General features: G+C 42.5%; 1 protein-coding gene across 2 annotated transcripts in view; it reads right to left on the minus strand.

Moving 5' to 3' along the window:
• Window positions 1–20,130, minus strand: part of LOC142959197 (membrane-associated guanylate kinase, WW and PDZ domain-containing protein 1-like) — a 94,597-nt gene that overhangs the window by 33,048 nt on the left and 41,419 nt on the right. The window contains exons 3-8 of one of the 2 annotated variants that reach the window (XM_076100409.1): window positions 6,847–6,966; window positions 3,860–4,048; window positions 2,563–2,785; window positions 2,219–2,266; window positions 1,854–1,936; window positions 1,281–1,319 (exon numbers count right to left, since the gene is read on the minus strand). In XM_076100409.1, coding sequence (XP_075956524.1) covers window positions 1,281–1,319; window positions 1,854–1,936; window positions 2,219–2,266; window positions 2,563–2,785; window positions 3,860–4,048; window positions 6,847–6,966 — 702 coding nt within the window. Of the gene's footprint in view, window positions 1–1,280; window positions 1,320–1,853; window positions 1,937–2,218; window positions 2,267–2,562; window positions 2,831–3,859; window positions 4,049–6,846; window positions 6,967–20,130 lie in introns of both variants that reach the window. The other variant, XM_076100417.1, reaches the window with a different exon arrangement.

Below are 20,130 nucleotides of genomic sequence, written 5' to 3' on the forward strand. Positions count from 1 at the left end.
GGTTCCATTACGGGGTTGTTTGTGCTGCCTGCAAACTGGGACGTCTGTGAAGCAACTCCGAGAACATGCGTCAACCTCAGAGTGACATAGTTCAAATGTGTGCACTGGATGCCGGCCATGAACTGTGAGGAACACCAGCAAATTGAAGTAGAAAGGTGCCGTCAGTAGAGTGCAGATCTCTGCCAGGTGTGTCTGCAACGACCAGCTGCTGTATTTACATCAGATGATTTTCATTTCTCATCTCTCAACATAAACAATCTAAGTTCTGCAGGAATCTAGAGAAAATCTATTCTGCTTTAAAGTTGCTGTGTTTACAGTAATACATGTGTGTTTACTTTAGTTTCATGAAAAAACATTGTGTTTATCCGTGAGGTCTGAGGAACATATTCAATCCATTTCTTGTGTTTCTCTGAAACCTGCACTATTTACATTGGCTGGCCGTCTTCTTCTTTCAGTTAGCCACAACTGTGTCATGTAATCTAATAAACATAATTTGTCTTCCTCTTCTTCTTCTTCGAAATCTGCCTTCCTATGAATGAAAATAAACAAAAGTTGGCACATAGGTCCAGTCCTATGCCAAACTTCTTCAACTGGCTTCGTGGGCTCATAGTCCCGATGGTGGCGCGACAGCAACCGTGAGAAAATCAGAACAAATCAGTCGCATGTGCTGGAACTTGGCAACTTGGGCCAAAACGTCGGCCCTCGTGAGCAGAAGTGTTGAGATGCTCTGAGCTGGCAGGAGTTATTAAGTCCATCACAAACTGTAAAACTCATCACACAGATCTTCTCGTATATTGTATTATTTTGTCACACTGCATCTTCAGATTGGCCTCCACAAAGTATTTGAATTATCAGAAATTGAGCCCACACTGCATCGAAATGTTTTACTGTAAACAGCTACTGCAACATCTCGCTGAATAAATCTCCTGTTGACAACATTTTGATGTCCTGGTAGACGTAGTCTGGTGAATTCTATCCTGATATAAACTATGGCACTTAATGAGAGCCGAGCATCTTTAAACATCATCTTTTCTCTTATGAATCTTAATAAAAAGAAATTAAAACATCTCATTGTTGAAATGCAGCTCCGTTGATCGCCACGGCCTGTGAAGGTCTTAGTGTGATGTCCACTCGGACATTGTGCTGTGTTGAGTCTGAGACACACGATTTCAAGGTTTAATGTTAATTCTACCTCTTCCTCCTCAACATGAGATGACTCACTGCTGCACAACAGCTTTAATCATCCTTTGTTTTAAACACAATCTAAAATTAAACCTTACCTAGATCCGTCTCCAGCTCCTCAGTATGTATCCCTTCTTCTCCAAAATGAAAGCAGGGTGGAACAAAGAAAACAAAATGAAGAATAGAAAAGGGGGATGGATAGCAGAGGAGAGGTGGGTCGGGGGGGAGGAATCGAGAGCAAATAAAGAATGAGGTGACAGTCCAGAGAAAAAAGGCAAATAGGAAAACAGAAACCCCTTAGTGTCACAAACAGGATAAAAAACAACATGTAAACAAACAAAGAGAAGACGCAGCGTGCCACTTTGAATTTCACCACTTGATGGTGCAATTCTACAATCTGTGTTCTGCATTCTGAACAACTCAGCTGTCATTTGGAATTTATCAAACGTGGGAATTATTTGTCATGTTTTCATGTGACAATAGCTGTGAAAGAACAAAGACTATTCACAGGACGTGTAACGAATCTTGTGCGTCATAAATACCTCCCTGGAAAATGTGCCTCTCAGTAAACGAGAGGAAGACATGAGACCGCCTACTGATTCCTAAAACGCTACTGATTCCTAAAGCGTGAATGTCCACCTTTATCGAGTAATTGAGGTGTAGAAGCTTACCATCGTCGTCACACTCTTCCAGCGGCCGGGTGGCTTTGTCTCTACACCGAGGATCCATCCATGATGTGGTCTTTGTGTTGTGGCTGAAGAGGAAAGAAGACAAGACAACAGGAGTAATTCAACACAGGCCGCCAGAACCGACACAATAAAAGCACAGCAGGGCCGCGCGAATGCATCAATAAGAATTAGAAAGTAAACCGCGTCAGCAAGTTTACAGACAGGACAGAAGGCGCCCGCTGCAAAGAGAGAAACGAGCACAACGGAGCCACACAGGCAGGATATCAAACAATAAAACCACCCTGACTTCTCCCTCTATCGCTAAACAAGAACATACTGTAAATCAGTGATAGCAGAAATGAACATACAAGCTCTGAAAACACACAGCCATGTCCGGGTGGTGTGCCTTTGCCGTGCTGCGGAGAGGACAGAGAGGTGGAGGTAGTCAGGTGATCAGGATGTGATCTCCTTTAGAGATCGGGACATGCAGGGATTAACAGGAAAGCAGTGGCACCCAGAGGGCTGGGCAGGTTGGCTGGGGAGGCCTAAAAACCAAATCATGGGGGGAAGACAAGCCACTGGACGAACAAAAGGGATAATTGTGCAGGTAAAATACATTAAAAAAAACACCAAATGAGCTACGGTGAGAAATGCTTAGTGCTTTAAGAGAGCGGATCAAACTGTGAGGATGTTGCAGCTTGTTAATACATACTCTATGAAGTAAAGCTCTCCGCTCTCGGTGTAGGCCATCTCCCAGTTTTCAGGCATCGGGCCCTGCGGCTCCTCCGGAGAGACCTGCGGCTCCGCGAGGGTCTGCTGCCCGCTCTCGGCGGTGGAGGTGGCCGCATTGTTCAGACCACAGGATGGAGCATTGTCACGCGCGGGGTACGGCCGGAGGGTGCCGCCGCGGCTCTCGTCCTGGTCGTTAGGGTTACCTGTGCACAACAAAGGAGAGGGGAAGAGACTACGCACTAAAGATCCTGGGTAACACCAAGGGCACAACACGGGAAACGACAAGAACAAAAAAACAAAAACAAAAACACAGTTTATATCTCGTGCATGCGATAAGAGAACAGATGGAATAAGCAGACATGCTCACTCTGGATAGCACTTATTCAACTTTTACTCCCCCCCCCCTTATCTTAAGTTTGGCTCCCACACATTTCTAGTGTACTGAAAGGGCCCCAGGAATATGCAAATTCTTTTGGCAACAAAACTCTTTTTGACCCCCACCCTGTTTTTTTTTTACCTCTCCACCCATAAGCCTCTTTCACCTAAAGCTGGCTCAACCAACCCCCAACTCCCCCAAAAAACTCGCTCCACATTTCTGGCCCAACGTCCTCCACCACTTCCGTGGGCCTTTCAGGATTTGATCAAATGCTAATTCAACACTCTGGCAGCCTGGCACGGGGGACACAGAGAGGGCATAGACTTCACAGCAAGAGAGAAAAATAAACCATCTATTGCTCAACCAAAACAGGGGAGCTTTTAAAGGAGGGAAGGAAATACATGGGCGGACGCTTTGGCATAAAAAAAAAATCCTATTTACCTTTTTTATACATAAATGATGGAGCATAACATGCAGGTGAAAATTCTGCAAAAATGTGCTGAGAAATACCTGCTGTGAAAAAAATCCCCTGAGACTGAAATAGTAACACGTGATGGACATGAAGACATTCAGGTAGGAGAGGATGTGAGGCCTCTGTAGCGGGGGAGAAAATGAGTGCAGCCTGTAATCTACCCCCCCCTCCCCCCTGCACCCCTCCTCGCAGGCAGATGGCAGTGTTTGGAGGCTCACAGGAAAAAAAAGGAATCAGCATCACAAAGACATGATGTAACCGCCAGACACCCAGCGCCGTACAGAACGGAGGAGAGCATCACAAACATACGCACACTATCTCGGACGTCATGCAGACACTCCTACACGAGCCTCGACACGCCACAGAATGCATAAAGGCAGCAGAGGGCGGCGGAAAAACCTCCAAGGAGGCTGCAGCGACGCCCCTCACCTGTAAAACTGTTGTTCATTTCCGTGGCCTGGTCGTCATCGTCGTCGTCAGCAGGCACTACGCGGGCGTTTTGCATGTCATTGTAGGACTTGGTGCGCTTTGGGGTGGACTGCTGGGAGCCTGCATCACTGAGAATCACTGTCCCACTGATGGGCTGCCTTGGCGGCTTGGGGGTCCCATAATAGTTACCTAGGCAACAAGGAGGACATTAGCATGCTTGAGAGAGAAACGCAGAAGGAGAAACCGAGACAGGGAGAGGAAGCCGGGGGAAACAGGCAGAGCGGGGGACAGAAAGGTATAGCAGGCAAACGCTGAGAGGAGAATACGTAAAGCTGGATCACAATGTGACCGCGATTCGTGGAAATGAGCAGCTGGTGGGAAAGCAGAGCAGTTCTGGTCTGTCTTTGAGGCTGCGGAGCTGTATTGTCTGGGCTATGAAAGCACACTGAGCAGAAACAATGGACCAGCTCACAACACCCGGCTTGTTTCAGCAGCTTTTTCATTCTGACTGAAACTGTTTTTGTCAAACAAAAAACATGGTTTTTTTTCTGGTATGGTAAGAATCATGTATCCATTAATTCTTTGTAAATATGAGAGGAAGAGGCCCCCATGGTGACCCTCGGGGTCTAATGCATACCATGTCAGCATAGGAATACTTCAGCATTTTGGGAAATACGCTTACTTGCTTTCAGGCCAAGAGTTAAGGCCTTTACACACTGGGGGTGTGACCAATAAACTACACAAAAATGCTAAATTCTAGCCTGCAAACATTTCTCATCAAAACTGTTCAAACTGACGGCGATATTTGTGAGAGTTGCAGTACTTTTTCAATAAGCAGTCAGAGGACCAACAACCAGGATCCCAACAACCCTGATCAGTGTCCACGAGTCTATCTGAGGAAAACTGACATACAGCCGAAGCTACTGTTAGCTATTTTATTGAGTTTTAGCAATTTTAGCAAAATTCTCGAGGTGAATTTGAGTTCCCTCTGTTAAACAGGTACGCAGCGTATACGTCTCGGGCTTTTATTGTGAAAGGTAAGACCGGAAGGAGTGGATCTGGGCTTCGCTGCCTTTGTCAAGGTAGAAAGGAGTAATAAAGTTTGCGGTCTTGTTTGAGGAGCCTCAGTGTTGTTGTCCACTATGGTTGATGCCTTTATTGGCAGCGGTGTGAAAGCATCGAAAAATCTACTTTGCTCCAGAAAATATTGGCGTTTTGTGTGAAAGTACTCACGACAAAAACAACAGTGAAAGGCAAATTCATTGCCGTGTGAAGGCTTTTAGATGAGAAGATTGACACCACTTTTATATCTGTCGGTTTGATATGAAGCTTGAGCCAACAACCAGTTAGCATAGCTTAGCATAAAGACTGGAAACAGCTAACTCTTGCAACAAGCAACAAAATCCAGCAACCAACTCTCGTTCACCAATGCATTACGTCTCATATGTAAAAAAGGGGTTTATGTGACTATATTTGGTTGGGCAGTTGGTGCTGTCTATTCATTTAAGGCCAAAGGCAACAGACAAGTATCTTAGTTTAGATTAAGACGGGAAGAAGTAAAAACAGCTAGCATGTCTACGAGATGTCAAACGAGATATCACGTGTTAAAGTAATGGGCTTCAGAGGTGCTAGAAGGCAGACTTTGTTTAGAAGATCCAGGCTAGCAGTTAGCCACTGTTTCCAGTCTTTTGTTTCATGTTTACAGAACAAACCATACGGCTGTATATAACAAGTGGACGTAGTTGTCTTGACGTCACCCATTGGTTGGTGGACTGTGGACTTTTGGCCCTCCCCAACTTGGCTTATTGCAACCAGTCAGCGGAAGTGACCGTATTTGGACTGTGGAGGAGTGTGGTAGAGACGTCGTATGTGGCTCTGGAAGTGACCTGTCAATCACAAGGTAGTCCCGCCCTAAAGCATCCCCTGCTTTATGGTCTGTTTGACTCTAAATGGACCATAATCTACTAAATGAACATCATGCTGTATTGAAGAAGACTTGAAACTAGAGATTGAGACCATAAACTCATGTTTACAATGTTTACTGAGGTAATAAATCAAGAGAGAAGTAGAGTCATTTTCTCATAGACTTCTATACAACCAGAGGAGTCGCCCCCTGGTGGACACTAGAGAGAATGCAGCTTTAAGACACTTCTACATTGGCTTCACTCTTCAGAACCGGAGGTTTCCGCCTGTACGAACATGAAAATGATATCGATCTTCTCTTCTAACTCTCAGCATGAAAGCAAATCATTATCATATTTTCCAAAAATGCCGAATTAATGCTTGAACAGTTTGAATCCAGCCATGGATGTTGTTGCATAGCATCTCCCCTCATTTCCTGTCAACTCTCTACTGGTTACTATAAGAAATCTGACATTTAAGACGCTGAAAGATTGACGTTACATATGATCACAGATGTTTCTGTATATAATCATATATCCATAAACACTCTGGGGTTGGTTATAAATCAATAATCCTGTCCTCCTGTGGTTCTCTGGATGGCCACAGACTCCCGTGGACAGGTATTTGACATTGTCTGCGTGAAAGAGAGGATCGTGCCAACACACAGCAGAACCGGTGCCAAGCAGATTAATGTCGCACTATCACACTCACTCACGCGCGCACGCACGCACGCACGCACGCACACACACACACACATTAGACTTAGCCCTGCACAACACACATGCTCTCGAACAAACACACAATGCACAAACACACATCCACCCACACACGGATGTTTACACACCGAGGTTTGTGTTGGTACGAGACTTAGCGCTGCACAACACTGTCCTAATCAGAGTGAGAGGGGCAGATGTGGAGTGACCGGCTGTCTCCTGAACCCCCCCCCCCCCATCATGCACAGTCTAATCTGAATCAACTGAGCACACATATGAATGTAGGAAAACACAAATGCTGCTACGCTCATTGTATCTGTGGAGAATGGGCACACCTGCGCCATCGTGAGTGTCAGTTATCATCATCCTCACCGTCATATGTTCCTATTTCCAGTAGTGTGCCACTGTCCTCAAGTTCTAGGAAGTCCTCCACAGACAGGAAGTTGTAATCCACCCCTGGGACCTCTCCGTCTCGAGGAGAGCGGGTCGTACCTAGGGACAGGAAGAAAACAAACAAATAAAGTTAAGGTGGCTGCCGGTAACCCGTTTAAATTCAAGCCATGTTGCTTGCAGTTAGCTGGAGGTGAAATCCAATGTTTCCTCCTGAAACAGCAACATGCTCAATACACTTCAATAAGCCTATCATTAGTGGTGCAACGCGATCAACATCCCAACGCTCATTCAGCTTTGTTGAGACGATGGCCGTCCACGCGGGAAGCGGGAAAATGAGAGTTCTGAAATCAAGAGGGTGTGATTGTAATTCAGCGCAGTGATTGGAAGGACTTATGTCAGGAAATGATATTGACGTTCAGCTGTTCTCTGTCTCGCGGGAAACTGCTGCCTGCTAAGTCAGACGGTAAAACAAAGGTCGCCATAAGGAACAGTCTTGATTCTGTTGTCGATCCAACAATTTCTTCAAGGTGAGAATTTGGAGATATCTAGTGGTGAGGTTGCAGATTGAAACCGAATATTCCTCCGCTCACTCACATTTTGCAATCTGCAATCGGTGGCCTTCAGGTAATATAGATCATGTGAAAGGCTCTCTCACGAGCCAGTGTTTGGTTTGTCCGTTCTGGGCTACTGTAGAAAAACATGGTGGACTCCGTGAAGAGGACCCGCTCCATGTGAAGATATAAAAGGCTAATTTTAAGCAAACAAATACAAGATTCTTAGTTGCCGGTGATTAAAACACATTGTTGTGAATACTTTATTCCATTTCTGCTAATAGATCATCCCTTCTAAATCCTTCACACTGTGCCCTGAAGCTGTTATTGATTGTTAAAGCTGCATTGTCCCTGTTATGACTGCAATGCTGAACAGCTACACCAACTGCATTATTTGGTGTTGTTTAACTGTTTAATTACAGTACAATAAAAGCTTTTCAGTCTGAGGCAATACAAACCAGGACTGGTTCCTTTGTGGCACAACTCGGTGTATTTGACATCATTCTGAAAGAACATCACATGAGAGGTCTGATTAGACTCTCAAGCAAAGCTTTTGTTTGATATTCAGTTATAAGTTTAAAGCAACATTAAAAGTGTCCTTGCTGGCCTTACTGCCCGGAGCCTGATCGCCTACTGGAGTTTATGACTAGTGGTCTGTGGTGTTTTCGCTTTGTAGTGGGACCACTTTGTAGAAGGAAGCTGACACCTGACAATGGAGACAGAGGCTATTGTGTCTCCGTCTTTACAAAAAGGGGAGGTGAGGTGACAGATGGTTGATGGACACATCTTAGCACACTAACGACGAGTGAAGGTGATGGGCATTGTCTTTAGTCGAGGTATTGGACGAAATAGGATTCTGACCGGACGATAAGGTCACAATGTGAAATGTCAGTGGATCATCAAAGTGATTACAATTCCTCCTGAGGAGACATAATTATCACGGCAATCCATCCAATAGTGGTCGAGACATTTCAGTCAAAACCACGAACCTGCTGCCGGTGCGCGAGGAAAAGCGTTACCAAATTTACCAAACGATAAATGAATACATTCTGCCAATCCAATCAAGTAAATGTTGAGATCATTTACAGGACAAGTGAAAAAATGGACCTCCTGGTGGCACTGAAGGAAAAGTCAGGGGATCATCAAAGACCCTCAGGTTCATCCTCAGGATACCATAAATGTCTACGCCAGATTTCATGGCAATCCTGGCAATCCACCAAAAGCCAAAAGTGTCAACCTGTTAGTGGCGCTTGAGGATAATCCCGGGGATCACAAAAGACATTATGATTCATCCTCTGGGGAACATGACTGCTTCTACAAAATACACGTTTCAGTCTGAACCAAAGTGGTGGACCTACGTTAGCATCACTAGTTCCATGCCACAAACATGGCTAAAAACTGGTAAAAAATAAATACTATAAATAAAACGCTAATCACTTTTTGAAGGCAGAAATTACAGTTAATCACTCAACTTTAACGTCACCACTGTGTTCTATTCTAGACGAGTGAGAAAGCTCATGTTTGACACGAGACTCTTTCTTGTTCGAGTGTTTACCTGAGCCTCTACAATATCCAGGCTCACACTCTGCATCCCTCAGGGCACATCCAGCCCACAAACACCTGATAATAAGCAAGTGTTTAACGTGCACGGCTCAGTCCTACACCAGCACTGCACTGCAAAGGCAGATTCTCTCCATCGCTTTTCTCTTCCTGCCATTTTGAAAATGATTCTCAAGCTGAACTGATGAAGGAGGAGGCAATTTAGTTGCCCAGACGTATAGTGCTCAGAATGTGAGGAACAAAACAACAACAACAACAATAAAAAGTATTATATAATCATCTAACAGACCGTTTACAGCGGCAGCACACAAGCAAAATTGCTGCTTTGTATTCGCCTCAGAGAATCAGGAGGAGATGAAAGGGAAGTTGTCTGGGAGTTTGAGTCATAGGACGAGTTGGTCCCATGGTGGGAGACGTTTCTGAGGCTCAGTGTGTTCTAATGACGCTGTCTGCCGAGCAAGGAATGAAGCTGTTATTCAGGCTATTCCCCACACTGGAGGGCTCTGATAGGGCGACTAAATCTGGTGAGCCATATTACAGAATACTGAAGGCCTCTTTCAACTTCTGTTATGGGTTACGTCATTATATGATTGGCATTTTTTAACCCAGATGATGATTTGAGCGGTACTGCGTCACATTTGCACAATTTCTTCATCAAAGAACGACTCTGCAACCATTTGACAATTCAACTTCCTCATGTACTTCTGGGTCATGTAACTTGATCTCCTGTTTGTGATCTGCTTCTCTGTGAAATAGTGCATAATTTAAATGCAATATTTTCGGTGCAGGAGGACAACACTCTTGTTGCTTACAACATGCCCAAAGATACAGCACTTTATGTCCCAATCATAGACTGCATATAAGAACGTAGTCACCGTGACCTCACCCATTGGTTTGTGGACTACGGTTTCGAAGCCTCAAGTTCTGCATTTGCGCTGCCGCCATCTTGTTTTTTGGCCGTCGCCATCTTGTTTGTTTTTGCAACCAGAAGTGACACAAGAGGGTGGAGCTAAGTAGAACTGAATGCTGACATTTTTAGGTGACCAGAAATGTTACAGTTAACTTTCATGAACTGAAAACACACCGTGAAAGGGTTAAAACTTTGTAAGCTGGAAACACGGACAAATCCAAGACCGGATAACGACGTGGTCAATCTCAAGGAAGCCCCGCCCTAAAGCATACCCTGCTTTATGATCTATTTGACTCTAAATGGGACCATAATAGCGACTAAGACCATAAACTCATGTTTACAATGTTTACTGAGGTAATAAATCAAGTAAGAAGTAGAGTCATTTTCTCATAGACTTCTATACAACCAGACTTCTTTTTGCAACCAGGCGCTTCACTTTTCAGAACTGGAGGTTGCTGCCTGGTGCTGAAGCAGTGGGAACCACAAACAGAATCTTACATTCTTACTGGAAAATGATTAAAACAAGAAAACAAGATTATCATGATACAGCAATTTAACAATACTGTTTCCCAAATCGAAAAGTATGTTTTATTATATATTCTATAGTAAGCATATATATTATAGAAGTTTTATTTTCCGAGGCACTACACTAATCTTGTAAAACCACACGCCATGGTGGAAAGGAACACAGAAATCTTATTTGGTCTCTTGAGTGTTTTATAGCTAATCCCAAACAAGATCAGAATCTCTTCCTCTGACTGAGAAAAAACAACACAAAAGTAAATAGAAATCCAACGATTCAACATGCATCTACCAACAGTTTGAAGCTGATCTAAAGCCAGTAACAACCAGGGGTGTGTCTAAAAGGGTGGCACCACCCCCACTGCCACCTCATCTTAATAAATCCTGGAATCGACCCTGATAACAGCCAGCAATGCATTATACATAAACAAGCACAATTAGCAACAAGTAGAGTCTACCACCTAATAGGCACAAATACGAGCTTTTGTTAAAACCAAAGAGACAACAACACCTGTGGGTCCAACTCGATGCCCTGATAGTTAGAGCTGTGGGACCACACAAAGACCTTCATAGACACACAAATGATCTTGATATGACCATCACATTTATACAGTATATAATAGTCAGCTATCGGTAAAGCCAGCAGTGGCAGCATTAGTGTAAGCATATACAGATATAGATTAAGACACATTCAACTGTAGGTATTGGCAATATAGACCATGGTCTCATGGTATCTCTATCGTAATATCAACATTTTTTAGGGTTGCAATAATTAAATCAATTGAAAAGAAGAAAATGTATACACCCACAGATATTAAAGGGTAGACACATCTATATTGTGTCACGGTATTTTGTTTTGTCGCCCACCTATTCGCAGAAAATCTGTTATACATTTACTGAGATAAACATTAAATGATCAAATATGGCAGCTCAAGCCCATTTGATGATAAAATGTTCTATTTCTAAGAAACAATGGCGTCGTTTTAGAAAAGGCTATGTTATCTAAGGAGATATTGTTCGGAGATGATTCCTGTTGAATACCCGGCAGCTTGTCTTCAGTTGGACTCACGGGAGAAAGAGTCTGAATGCTCTCAGTGTACGACGGCAACAGTGAGTTCAGGCTCATCTCCTGACTATCATTGTGGATAGTCTCTATTTCGTCTGGTCAGGGAAACAATGACTGCCCCGTACTCAGCCGTGACCCCGGCTCTGATGAACTAACGTCCACTGACAGTCATCAATGGGCTCCATTGTTTCACTGTGAGAAACCAGCCAGCACATGCATGAATGGGGGAAAAAAATGAAACACAAGCACATTTGGAAAAATCTTCAGTTTTCAAATACCACCAAACTAAGCAGAGAGCAATCTTTGTTCAGGGAGAAGTTGGATGCTTATTTTATTCAGAGAGCATACAAAATGCATGCGTTTTTTCCGTTTGAGTTGTACTGGAACGGAAAACCAGAATAAAGCTTTTATAGAGGCTCGGCACAGAGGGTGGCCAAAATAACCTGTAAAATGCTTGAAATTCAATACAATACAAACCACCTCTTAAAAATAACCAAAGAGCCGAGGAGACATTTCTCACTTAAAAAAAACGTAACATTATAACCTTCAATTATTGCAGCGCTATTGCATCGTATTAAATTATTTGTCAGCACTCCCTGTATTTCTTCTTCTTTGGTTTTCTCCGTACAGACACATCTCAGAGAAGAAGAAAAAAATCTTAAAAGCTTCATAAAGTCAACGTCATACATCTTTAAAAATAATTATAATAATTAATCACAACTGAAAGATCGTTTGACTGATATTTCTTTGAACTGCGGTGAAATTAAAATCTCCGTGTTCTGCTGTCTACGTTGTTTTGCTTTCAGAAAATCCAATGTGACAGGCTCGACCCTACTTCCGCAGGCATCAAATATGCTCTTGAAAACGCCACTCTTGCACACTGCATCTCAAGTTTAATGGTGTCAGTGGGTATGATTATTCACTACAGGAAAGGAGCCACGTCTCTCATCCGTTTTACTGATGGAATTTTAAATCAGCACTTACACTGACTTCAATGGACCCCAACCGAAAAGATGCCGCACGTTTTCTAAGCAACGACATCGTACAAAATTGCATGCTCACTTTAGGTGTTTAGCACCATGGGTAATTTTCAGTGGCTGTAAGAAATGGCGCAAGCTTGCATGAGTGTATGTGTGTGTTTTCTCCTTACAGTGGGTATTAATTCTGAATGTTTCCTAACCATTTCAATGTGTTTGTGCTGTAATTTCAATTTGTGGTAAGAGACAAGAAAAGTGATGCATGTAAATAACTAACATGTCCCAATGTAGAGTATATCATGCATAAATAACACAACAAATAACACACAGAGGGGTAGCATTATATAACAGTGACAGATTCCGCTCCGACTGGTTTTATGACAGCTTGTAACAGACAGAGTCTACACGAGAGCTCCTTCCTCAGTAACACAAACACACTCATCTTGTCGAGGCTGAAGCTGTGTGTTCACTGCTGGTTCGAGTATTTGTCTTAAACCCGCCAAACGTTGTCACCAGACCAGCGTGTGGTAAAACCTGATGAATTTACAGTTTCAGAGAATATTTACTGTATTTAAATTCTCTGTTTAACAGTCACGTCATTCGATGACAGCGATACTTGTTGACTCTACGTTAACATTTAGTATCTGTTGCACTTAAAGCAATAGTTCAACATTTTGGAAAATATGTATTTTGACAAGATTATCAATATGGCTCTGATGTCTGTAAATATGAAGCTAAAGCCAGCACACTAGACCATTTTACAGCCGACATGATTACGTCACGGTGTAAATGTAGTCGACACGTCGAAAATGTCCCTTTGCTTTGTCGTTGGATGCCAAAATTAATATTGCATATATCTTGAGATGATAAAGCTTAGCCTACAGCTAACCTCCTCAGCTGTCACGGCTAAATTATTGAGAAAAGTTGCTAATAGGCTAAGCTATTAGAGAGTTTCAGTGTAGCATGAAAGGGTGGTGGAATTTGTATTCTTTCTAGCTGACGGCTGGCTACTTAGCTAGCTTGCTAATCCCGCCATGCTTTAATGCTGCACTGGTTACAGAAAATGATCTGAACAAATCTGGCAACAGCAATGTGCTTTTTTTACACTTTAAGAACAGTGTGTGGAGTGAGTATTAAGTTGTTACATTTTACTCCTTTAGCGGCTGGCTAGTCAGCTAGCTACCTTGCTAATTCCGCCATGCTTTCATGCTACAGTGGTGATAGAATATGAGCTCAACAGCGGGCTGATGGCCAGCGGATACGGTCTCTCTGCCTCCTCACTGAGACTACTTTGCCAGGAGGTGAGCAAGCGGGAGCTACGGAGGTTAGCTAGATATATAGCCAGCTGTGAAGATGGACAAGCTAGCCAGCTAACTAGCCAGCCGTCCTGTCTGGATCTGCTCTCCTCCCGGGAAAGTGGTCAACCAGCAGCATAAGGGTCGGCTAATACGGTCCCATTGGTTAATGTTAACTTAACAGGTAACACTTGCGGCCCCCGGAGAATGTGTGAATGTACGTAATGAGAGAAACTCAGACATTGTTTTCCAGCCACTATAAAAGACACTCAAACAAAAACTCGCTAGCCATTGTTAACTAATATGTTCAGAGAATTATTCTCCCTCCACCTTTGCTCCGCCCACAAAAGCAGGCCATCATGTTCACTTACAGATTAGTTTAGTCAGATGTTGCTTTAAAATGTCTGTACCTCAATTACTCATTTGTGTGAAATTGTGAAACAGTCGAAGTTGAAATAATCAATTTACTTATAGATCATTTCAGAACCGGTTTAAATTTGAGGCACCTCTTGAGCGCTTGAGTGGGAAGACTGAACAATTTCACCTGGGAGTGTAATCAAGACTCAAGTGTCCCCGTCAGTAAAACATGATCACAAAAAATAACTTCTTCAAGGATACTTTGGCTTTAAACGAGTAGTTAAAACATGCACATCCAAATCTCGACACGACTGGTTGAAAGAAGACTAGAAACTGCAAGAACAAAATAGTTCAGGCTGCTCCCAAGGTGTGGAGTTTCAAAATAATACGCCTCAGGTGTAGCAGATGAATATGTGTGTGAATTCCACTTGTATGCAACAGCTTCCATCGTCTGTACGAACCAAAACCCTTCTTCAAAAACCTTAACAAGCCACACATTTGTGCTAAATGCATACATGTTTATGTTTAGCAGGTATGTTTGCCATGTTAACCATCTTAGTTTAGCAAGCTAACCGTCGCTAATGTCATTAGTCATTAGTCATTAATGTCATTAGTTTTGCAAGTGTGTCGTCATTGGAGTAGTCAGGTATTTGACAAATTGAAATTCATCCTGTTCGGAAAATGCACGTCTGCACAGAATTTCATGGCAATCCATTAAATAGTTAGTTGAGATATTTCAGTCCGGATTAAAATGGTGGAAGGACAGACGGATCAACAATGTCATCCTCAGCGCCATGCTGCTAGCGTGGCTAAAAAACATGAATTACTATTAATAGAAAACAGCACTACTGCAATTTGACTACAAAGATTTTCAATAAATAAACTGCCAACATTCCTACCAGAAGGTTCAGAGTCATGTGATGCTGTGTGTTTTGAAGTAAAATCAGCTTCAGGGATTTTGTAGAAACTCATAAATACTTTGTTTGACCAAATAGCAACGCATCGTCCCTTAACAACAAAGTCAGCCATGCTGTTGTTGAACAGTTATGCAGCTATTGGCTTGCGTACTGCAGTAGTACAAAGTGTGTATATATTCACTGAAAAATGTGTCTACCCTCAGAGATTTAGCTGTGCTGTTTATGCCAAGGTTACAAACCTGTTAATCTCTCTGGCTGTATTAGGCTGCTGTTGCAGGCGATGTGGCATCCATAATATGGCTTTCAAAATAAAATTCACCAGCAATATACCCACAGCTCCTCTTTACTTTTTATTGTCTAATGCATAAATACACCCCTCTCATTATCTGTCTTGATTCATGCTTTTCATCTCCTTTATTTCCTGCTGTACAAGCTCTCCACCTCACCATTAATTCCTCCTCCTTTTTCACATTCATTTCTCACCACAAGGAAGTTTAATGTCTCTATACCCGTCTTCCTGCTTTTGAAAATGTCACAGCAGTGGTTTCTAGGTTAGATCCCTGCTTCTTCCACGAGTTTAGAAACCAAACACACTGCATCCAATCAGTATCAATCTCTCTCTTAGCGACGACGTCACCCAGCAGCTCCAGTCCATCCCCGCAGGGGAGAAAAAAGGGAGGAAATACAGGGCTGTTGTGAGAGGGGCGGCATCTGCCGAACGGAGGAACGACAGAAAGAGGGAGTAGGTGGAGGACGACGATGGCGGTGCAGACACATGACACACAGGGAGGAAAAAACAATTTGCCTAATTTGCACGTGAAACACCTCGCATCCTCACCCCGTCTCCAACAACCGTCACGCCACCGAGAAGCCAAAACGCAAACACACTCTCTGCACCTCTGTGCCGGTCCTCCTCACATCTCCACTCTCATCTTGTCCCGGGCATCTTGTTATTGAGCGAGTAGCATCTCGCTTTGTTTCTCACCAGGGTGAAGCTGGGTGTGTGCATGAGAGAGGTATCGATCCAAGCGCTGCTTGAAGAAAAAAAAGGATAAAGGAGTCCAGGCAAGCGTGTCCTCGCCTCCGTCACATCATCGACATCGTCTCTGGTGCACGCAACACAAAACGAGCCGCTGTAGTCGATGAACTGATTAGTTGATGGACACACAATTAATCAACCTTTTGTCTGTTTTTTAGTGCCGCAGCGAATTATTATTTTTAATTGTTGATTAATCTGTCAATCATTCTTTCAATCAATCAATTCATTATTGAGTTTATGAAAAAAACAGAAAAAATATGCCTGTCAGAGTTTCTCAAAGACCATGATGTCATTTCAACTGGCTTTTTTTTTGCCTGACGAAGATATATAATGTAAAATCCTACAATTTCTACAACAAGAAAACATGAAATTGTAAATTAATGTAATGTCATTTAACTAAGCGTTGCAGCTCTAATCTGTTTCAGACCATTAACTTGTATCTTTGAATATGTACATTTTGGTTGTGGTGAATTGTAGAGGCCATTTTTTTCACCATTTCTGATTGACAAAACAAAGAGTAGATCCATCAAAGATATAATCCAGAGATTGATCGATACTAAAGACACTAGCACTAGAACATTCAGGAAGTGGAAACTATGTCAACAACAAACTACAGCAAATTCAATGCTGCTTTTGTGACGGTATGCTGTCCAAATATCAGAGTTATTAACTAACGTTGGACAGTTTTTTAAATCATATTTTACATGGTTGTTGTAGGGTAGTGCATTGTATTGTAATGTGTGTTTTATGCCTCCCTGTATAGAAAGTAGAAGGGCAAAAAAAAAGCCAAATCATAGCATATGAGAAGCGTTGCAAGTCTGCTTAATTTCACCCCCCACTGTACTCTGCGCTAGATTTCACCTGCTGTGTATGGCATTAAATTTACAGTAAACACACACCGGTATAAACGTCCACACTGACAGAACCACACAGACACACAGATAAAGGAGAGAAGAAGTGTGCAAACACATATACAGCGTATTCAGAGTGTGGACTATAAATAACAGTTTGTGGAAGCCAGTTTCTGTCCTCACTGGCAGTTCATAAAAAGCTGTGGAGCAGGGGACATGTGTCCCTGAAGTGGCCTGGATGAGCGCCTGCTATGACCCACATCCTGTCTCCTAATACTGGGCCACTCACTCACTGCTACCAAACACGCATCATAAACTGCAGGAGCATCCGAGCTGTCCTAAGTCGTTAATTACAGACCTTGGAGAAATGTTATCACCTGACAGTCGATACTCGGTGGACGCTTGTTTACAGTCATTTTCACATGAACTGGCTTAATCTGCAATGTAGCCGAAAAACTCTGATCATTTTCAGGTTCGTCATGGAAAAAGGTGACAGTTCATCCGCACATGAACGTCTTGGAAAACACAAAGGCAGGATTTCCTCGGGATCTTTAACTTAAGGCCCACTTCTGTTTGTTACAAAAATATCCAAGGACCACATTCCCAGCTAATTGAGAAACAAAACATGACAAGAAAAAGGGGGAGAAATAATACTTCTTATGCCTTTGTCAGCTGTAACGATCAATAAATATTCTGCCTATACCTTCACCCATTGCTACCTGCCATTATCAATCCCAATTTAATGTATTTAGGGTCATATTTCCTCAGCACACGCTTTAGAGCTTTTACTGGCGCAGAGTTCTCTACTGATGACGAGTGATTAGGATGTTTGTATTCAAACGTAACTGGTCATTGAAGTTATGCATTTTTATTTAACCGCTTTCATTCATGTGAATTTTTTAGCACATTAACATAACTAGCTGTGCAAATTACAAAGACATTATTTAAAAAATGTAATCTAACCATTTGGCAGTACCTACTAAATAGTGCCAACTAAATAGTGCTCTGAGGCCCACTAGTGGTCCCGGGCCCAGCAGTACTAAAGGTTTGTAAGAGCAGAAGCATAGTCTGTACATCAGAAGTGAACGTAGTCACCGTAAAAATTGCAGATTGGTTTGTGGACTACGGTTTGCCTCACGTTCGGCATTATGGCCGAAGCCATCTTGTTTTTTTGCAACCAGAATTGAAACCCGAGGGCGGAGCTAAATACAATTTTAATAACAAAGTTACTATTAACTTTCATGAAGTGAAAACACACCGTGAAAGGGTTAAAGTTCAGAGACGAAAACACGAACAACTCCCAGTTTGGACAACGCCATGGTGGCAACCTGTCAATCACAAAGTAGCCCCTCCTTAAAGCATACTCTACTTTATGGTCTATTTGACTCTAAATGGACCATAATCTACTAAATGAACATCATGCTGTATTGAAGATTTGAAACAGAGATTGAGACCATAAACTCATGTTTATAATGTTTACTGAGGTAATAAATCAAGAGAGAAGTAGAGTCATTTTCTCATAGACTTCTATACAACCAGAGGAGTCGCCCCCTGGTGGACATTAGAGAGAATGCAGGTTTAAAACACTTCAGCATTGGCTTCACTTTTCAGACCTGCAGGTTACCGTCCGATAAGAAGGTTAACACGCTCCAAAAGAGATCCACTTCAAGTGCAGCATAGCAGGGACGTCTCTCAGCGAGCTACTACAGAAGGCAGCAAAACATACTGATGTGACTAAGATGGCCTTACTATCAGCAGACTTAATCAACTTACTACATGATGGCATCAATGTCCTGACACTCAAGTCATGACACAAAAGAACATTGTGCACTTGATCACTTAGAAACAGATACAAACGCTTCCACCTGCACCAAAACATGTACAGTTAATAGAAAGCAACTTGAACTTCCTTCATCTTATCCACATGGACTCGGAGAGAATCTGGAGGAGTTTGCATTTCCTGAATTTAACGCTTCTGCTTCTGTAAAAGAGTTGCATTAGTGTCAAACATTTAGAGGCCATTTTATCTAGCTTCAGAGAAAAGGAGATTCTGAGGCCATCTGGCTACTGAATCTTTTACAATGCACAGAGCTCAACCTTCACTGTTTTACCAGCCAAAAAATAAAAAATAAAAAAATCAGATTTTCCCTCATATATTGCTCCACATCAATTGGCCTTTTTCCATCACAAATACTGAGCTAAAGTATATCCACTGACATGCTGGTACACTGAGTATTTGGACAAAACACAAATGGGCTTTTTACGTCGTTGAAAATGCAAAACTGTGTCCTTGAATGTACACTGGAAAAAAAATAAAAATATCCTGTTTATGCATGAAGCAAAGTTGCACTGCAGCCATTTCTGGTGGGCTGACGCCATGTGAGTTTATACTGAGAGGGAAGCTGTTATCTGTGGAGGCTGACTAAATATTTCATTCATGTAGCTGAGTGAATGTTTGTATGGTCTAAAAGTGGCTCGAGCCTGTCAGAGATATCCACATGCAACATTCTGCTCTTCTCTTAGGTTAAAGAAAATCTTACGAGCGCTCAAGAGCAATCTCACCAAAACAAGAAAAAACGTCTTGTTGTCACAGTCCAAGGCTGTGAAGGCCGACGAGTCAGCGGGATGACGTTTCGTAGTCTCATTTAGCCACATGTCAGCAACCGCCTTTTTTAACACACTTAAAAGCTTCAAGATTCCAGAGAGGGGTATTTACTGACGTATTTTATATCCTAGAAGAAAACGTTAAACTCTCTTGTGTTAACCACACACCTTATTTCAGTCATCTAACCAAGAATATGGATGACTTGATATGGATTATCAAGTGAAAAAAGTAAGAGTCCCTCTTTTTTTTGTACCTAATTTTGGACACATTTTGTGCTTTGTTAGCTAAGCACCTAATTGGCTGATGAAGTAAGAACAATAGACTTTACTTAATCCTCACAGACTAACAATAACCTAAACCTGGATGCTATTTCTGGCCTGAAAACGAACCAAACACTTGGATGTCAGCAGACAGCGTTTCATACTATTGTTACACCCGACACTCATTTGCTCCTGACAGAATATAGTCACTTGATAGCACCGGATTGCTATTGTGTGCAATTTGGAGCACGCTTCACAAGACGGAAATACAAACGTGTTCGTAGTATTTCATATTTTTCTAAAAGCTTAGGTTCTTCTCTCTGGCTCTCTACATTTTACATTTCCATCTTGTA

This window comes from Anarhichas minor, unplaced genomic scaffold (assembly GCF_050575085.1).
Source record: "Anarhichas minor isolate MPS153535 unplaced genomic scaffold, ASM5057508v1 ptg000003l, whole genome shotgun sequence".
NCBI lineage: Eukaryota > Metazoa > Chordata > Actinopteri > Perciformes > Anarhichadidae > Anarhichas > Anarhichas minor.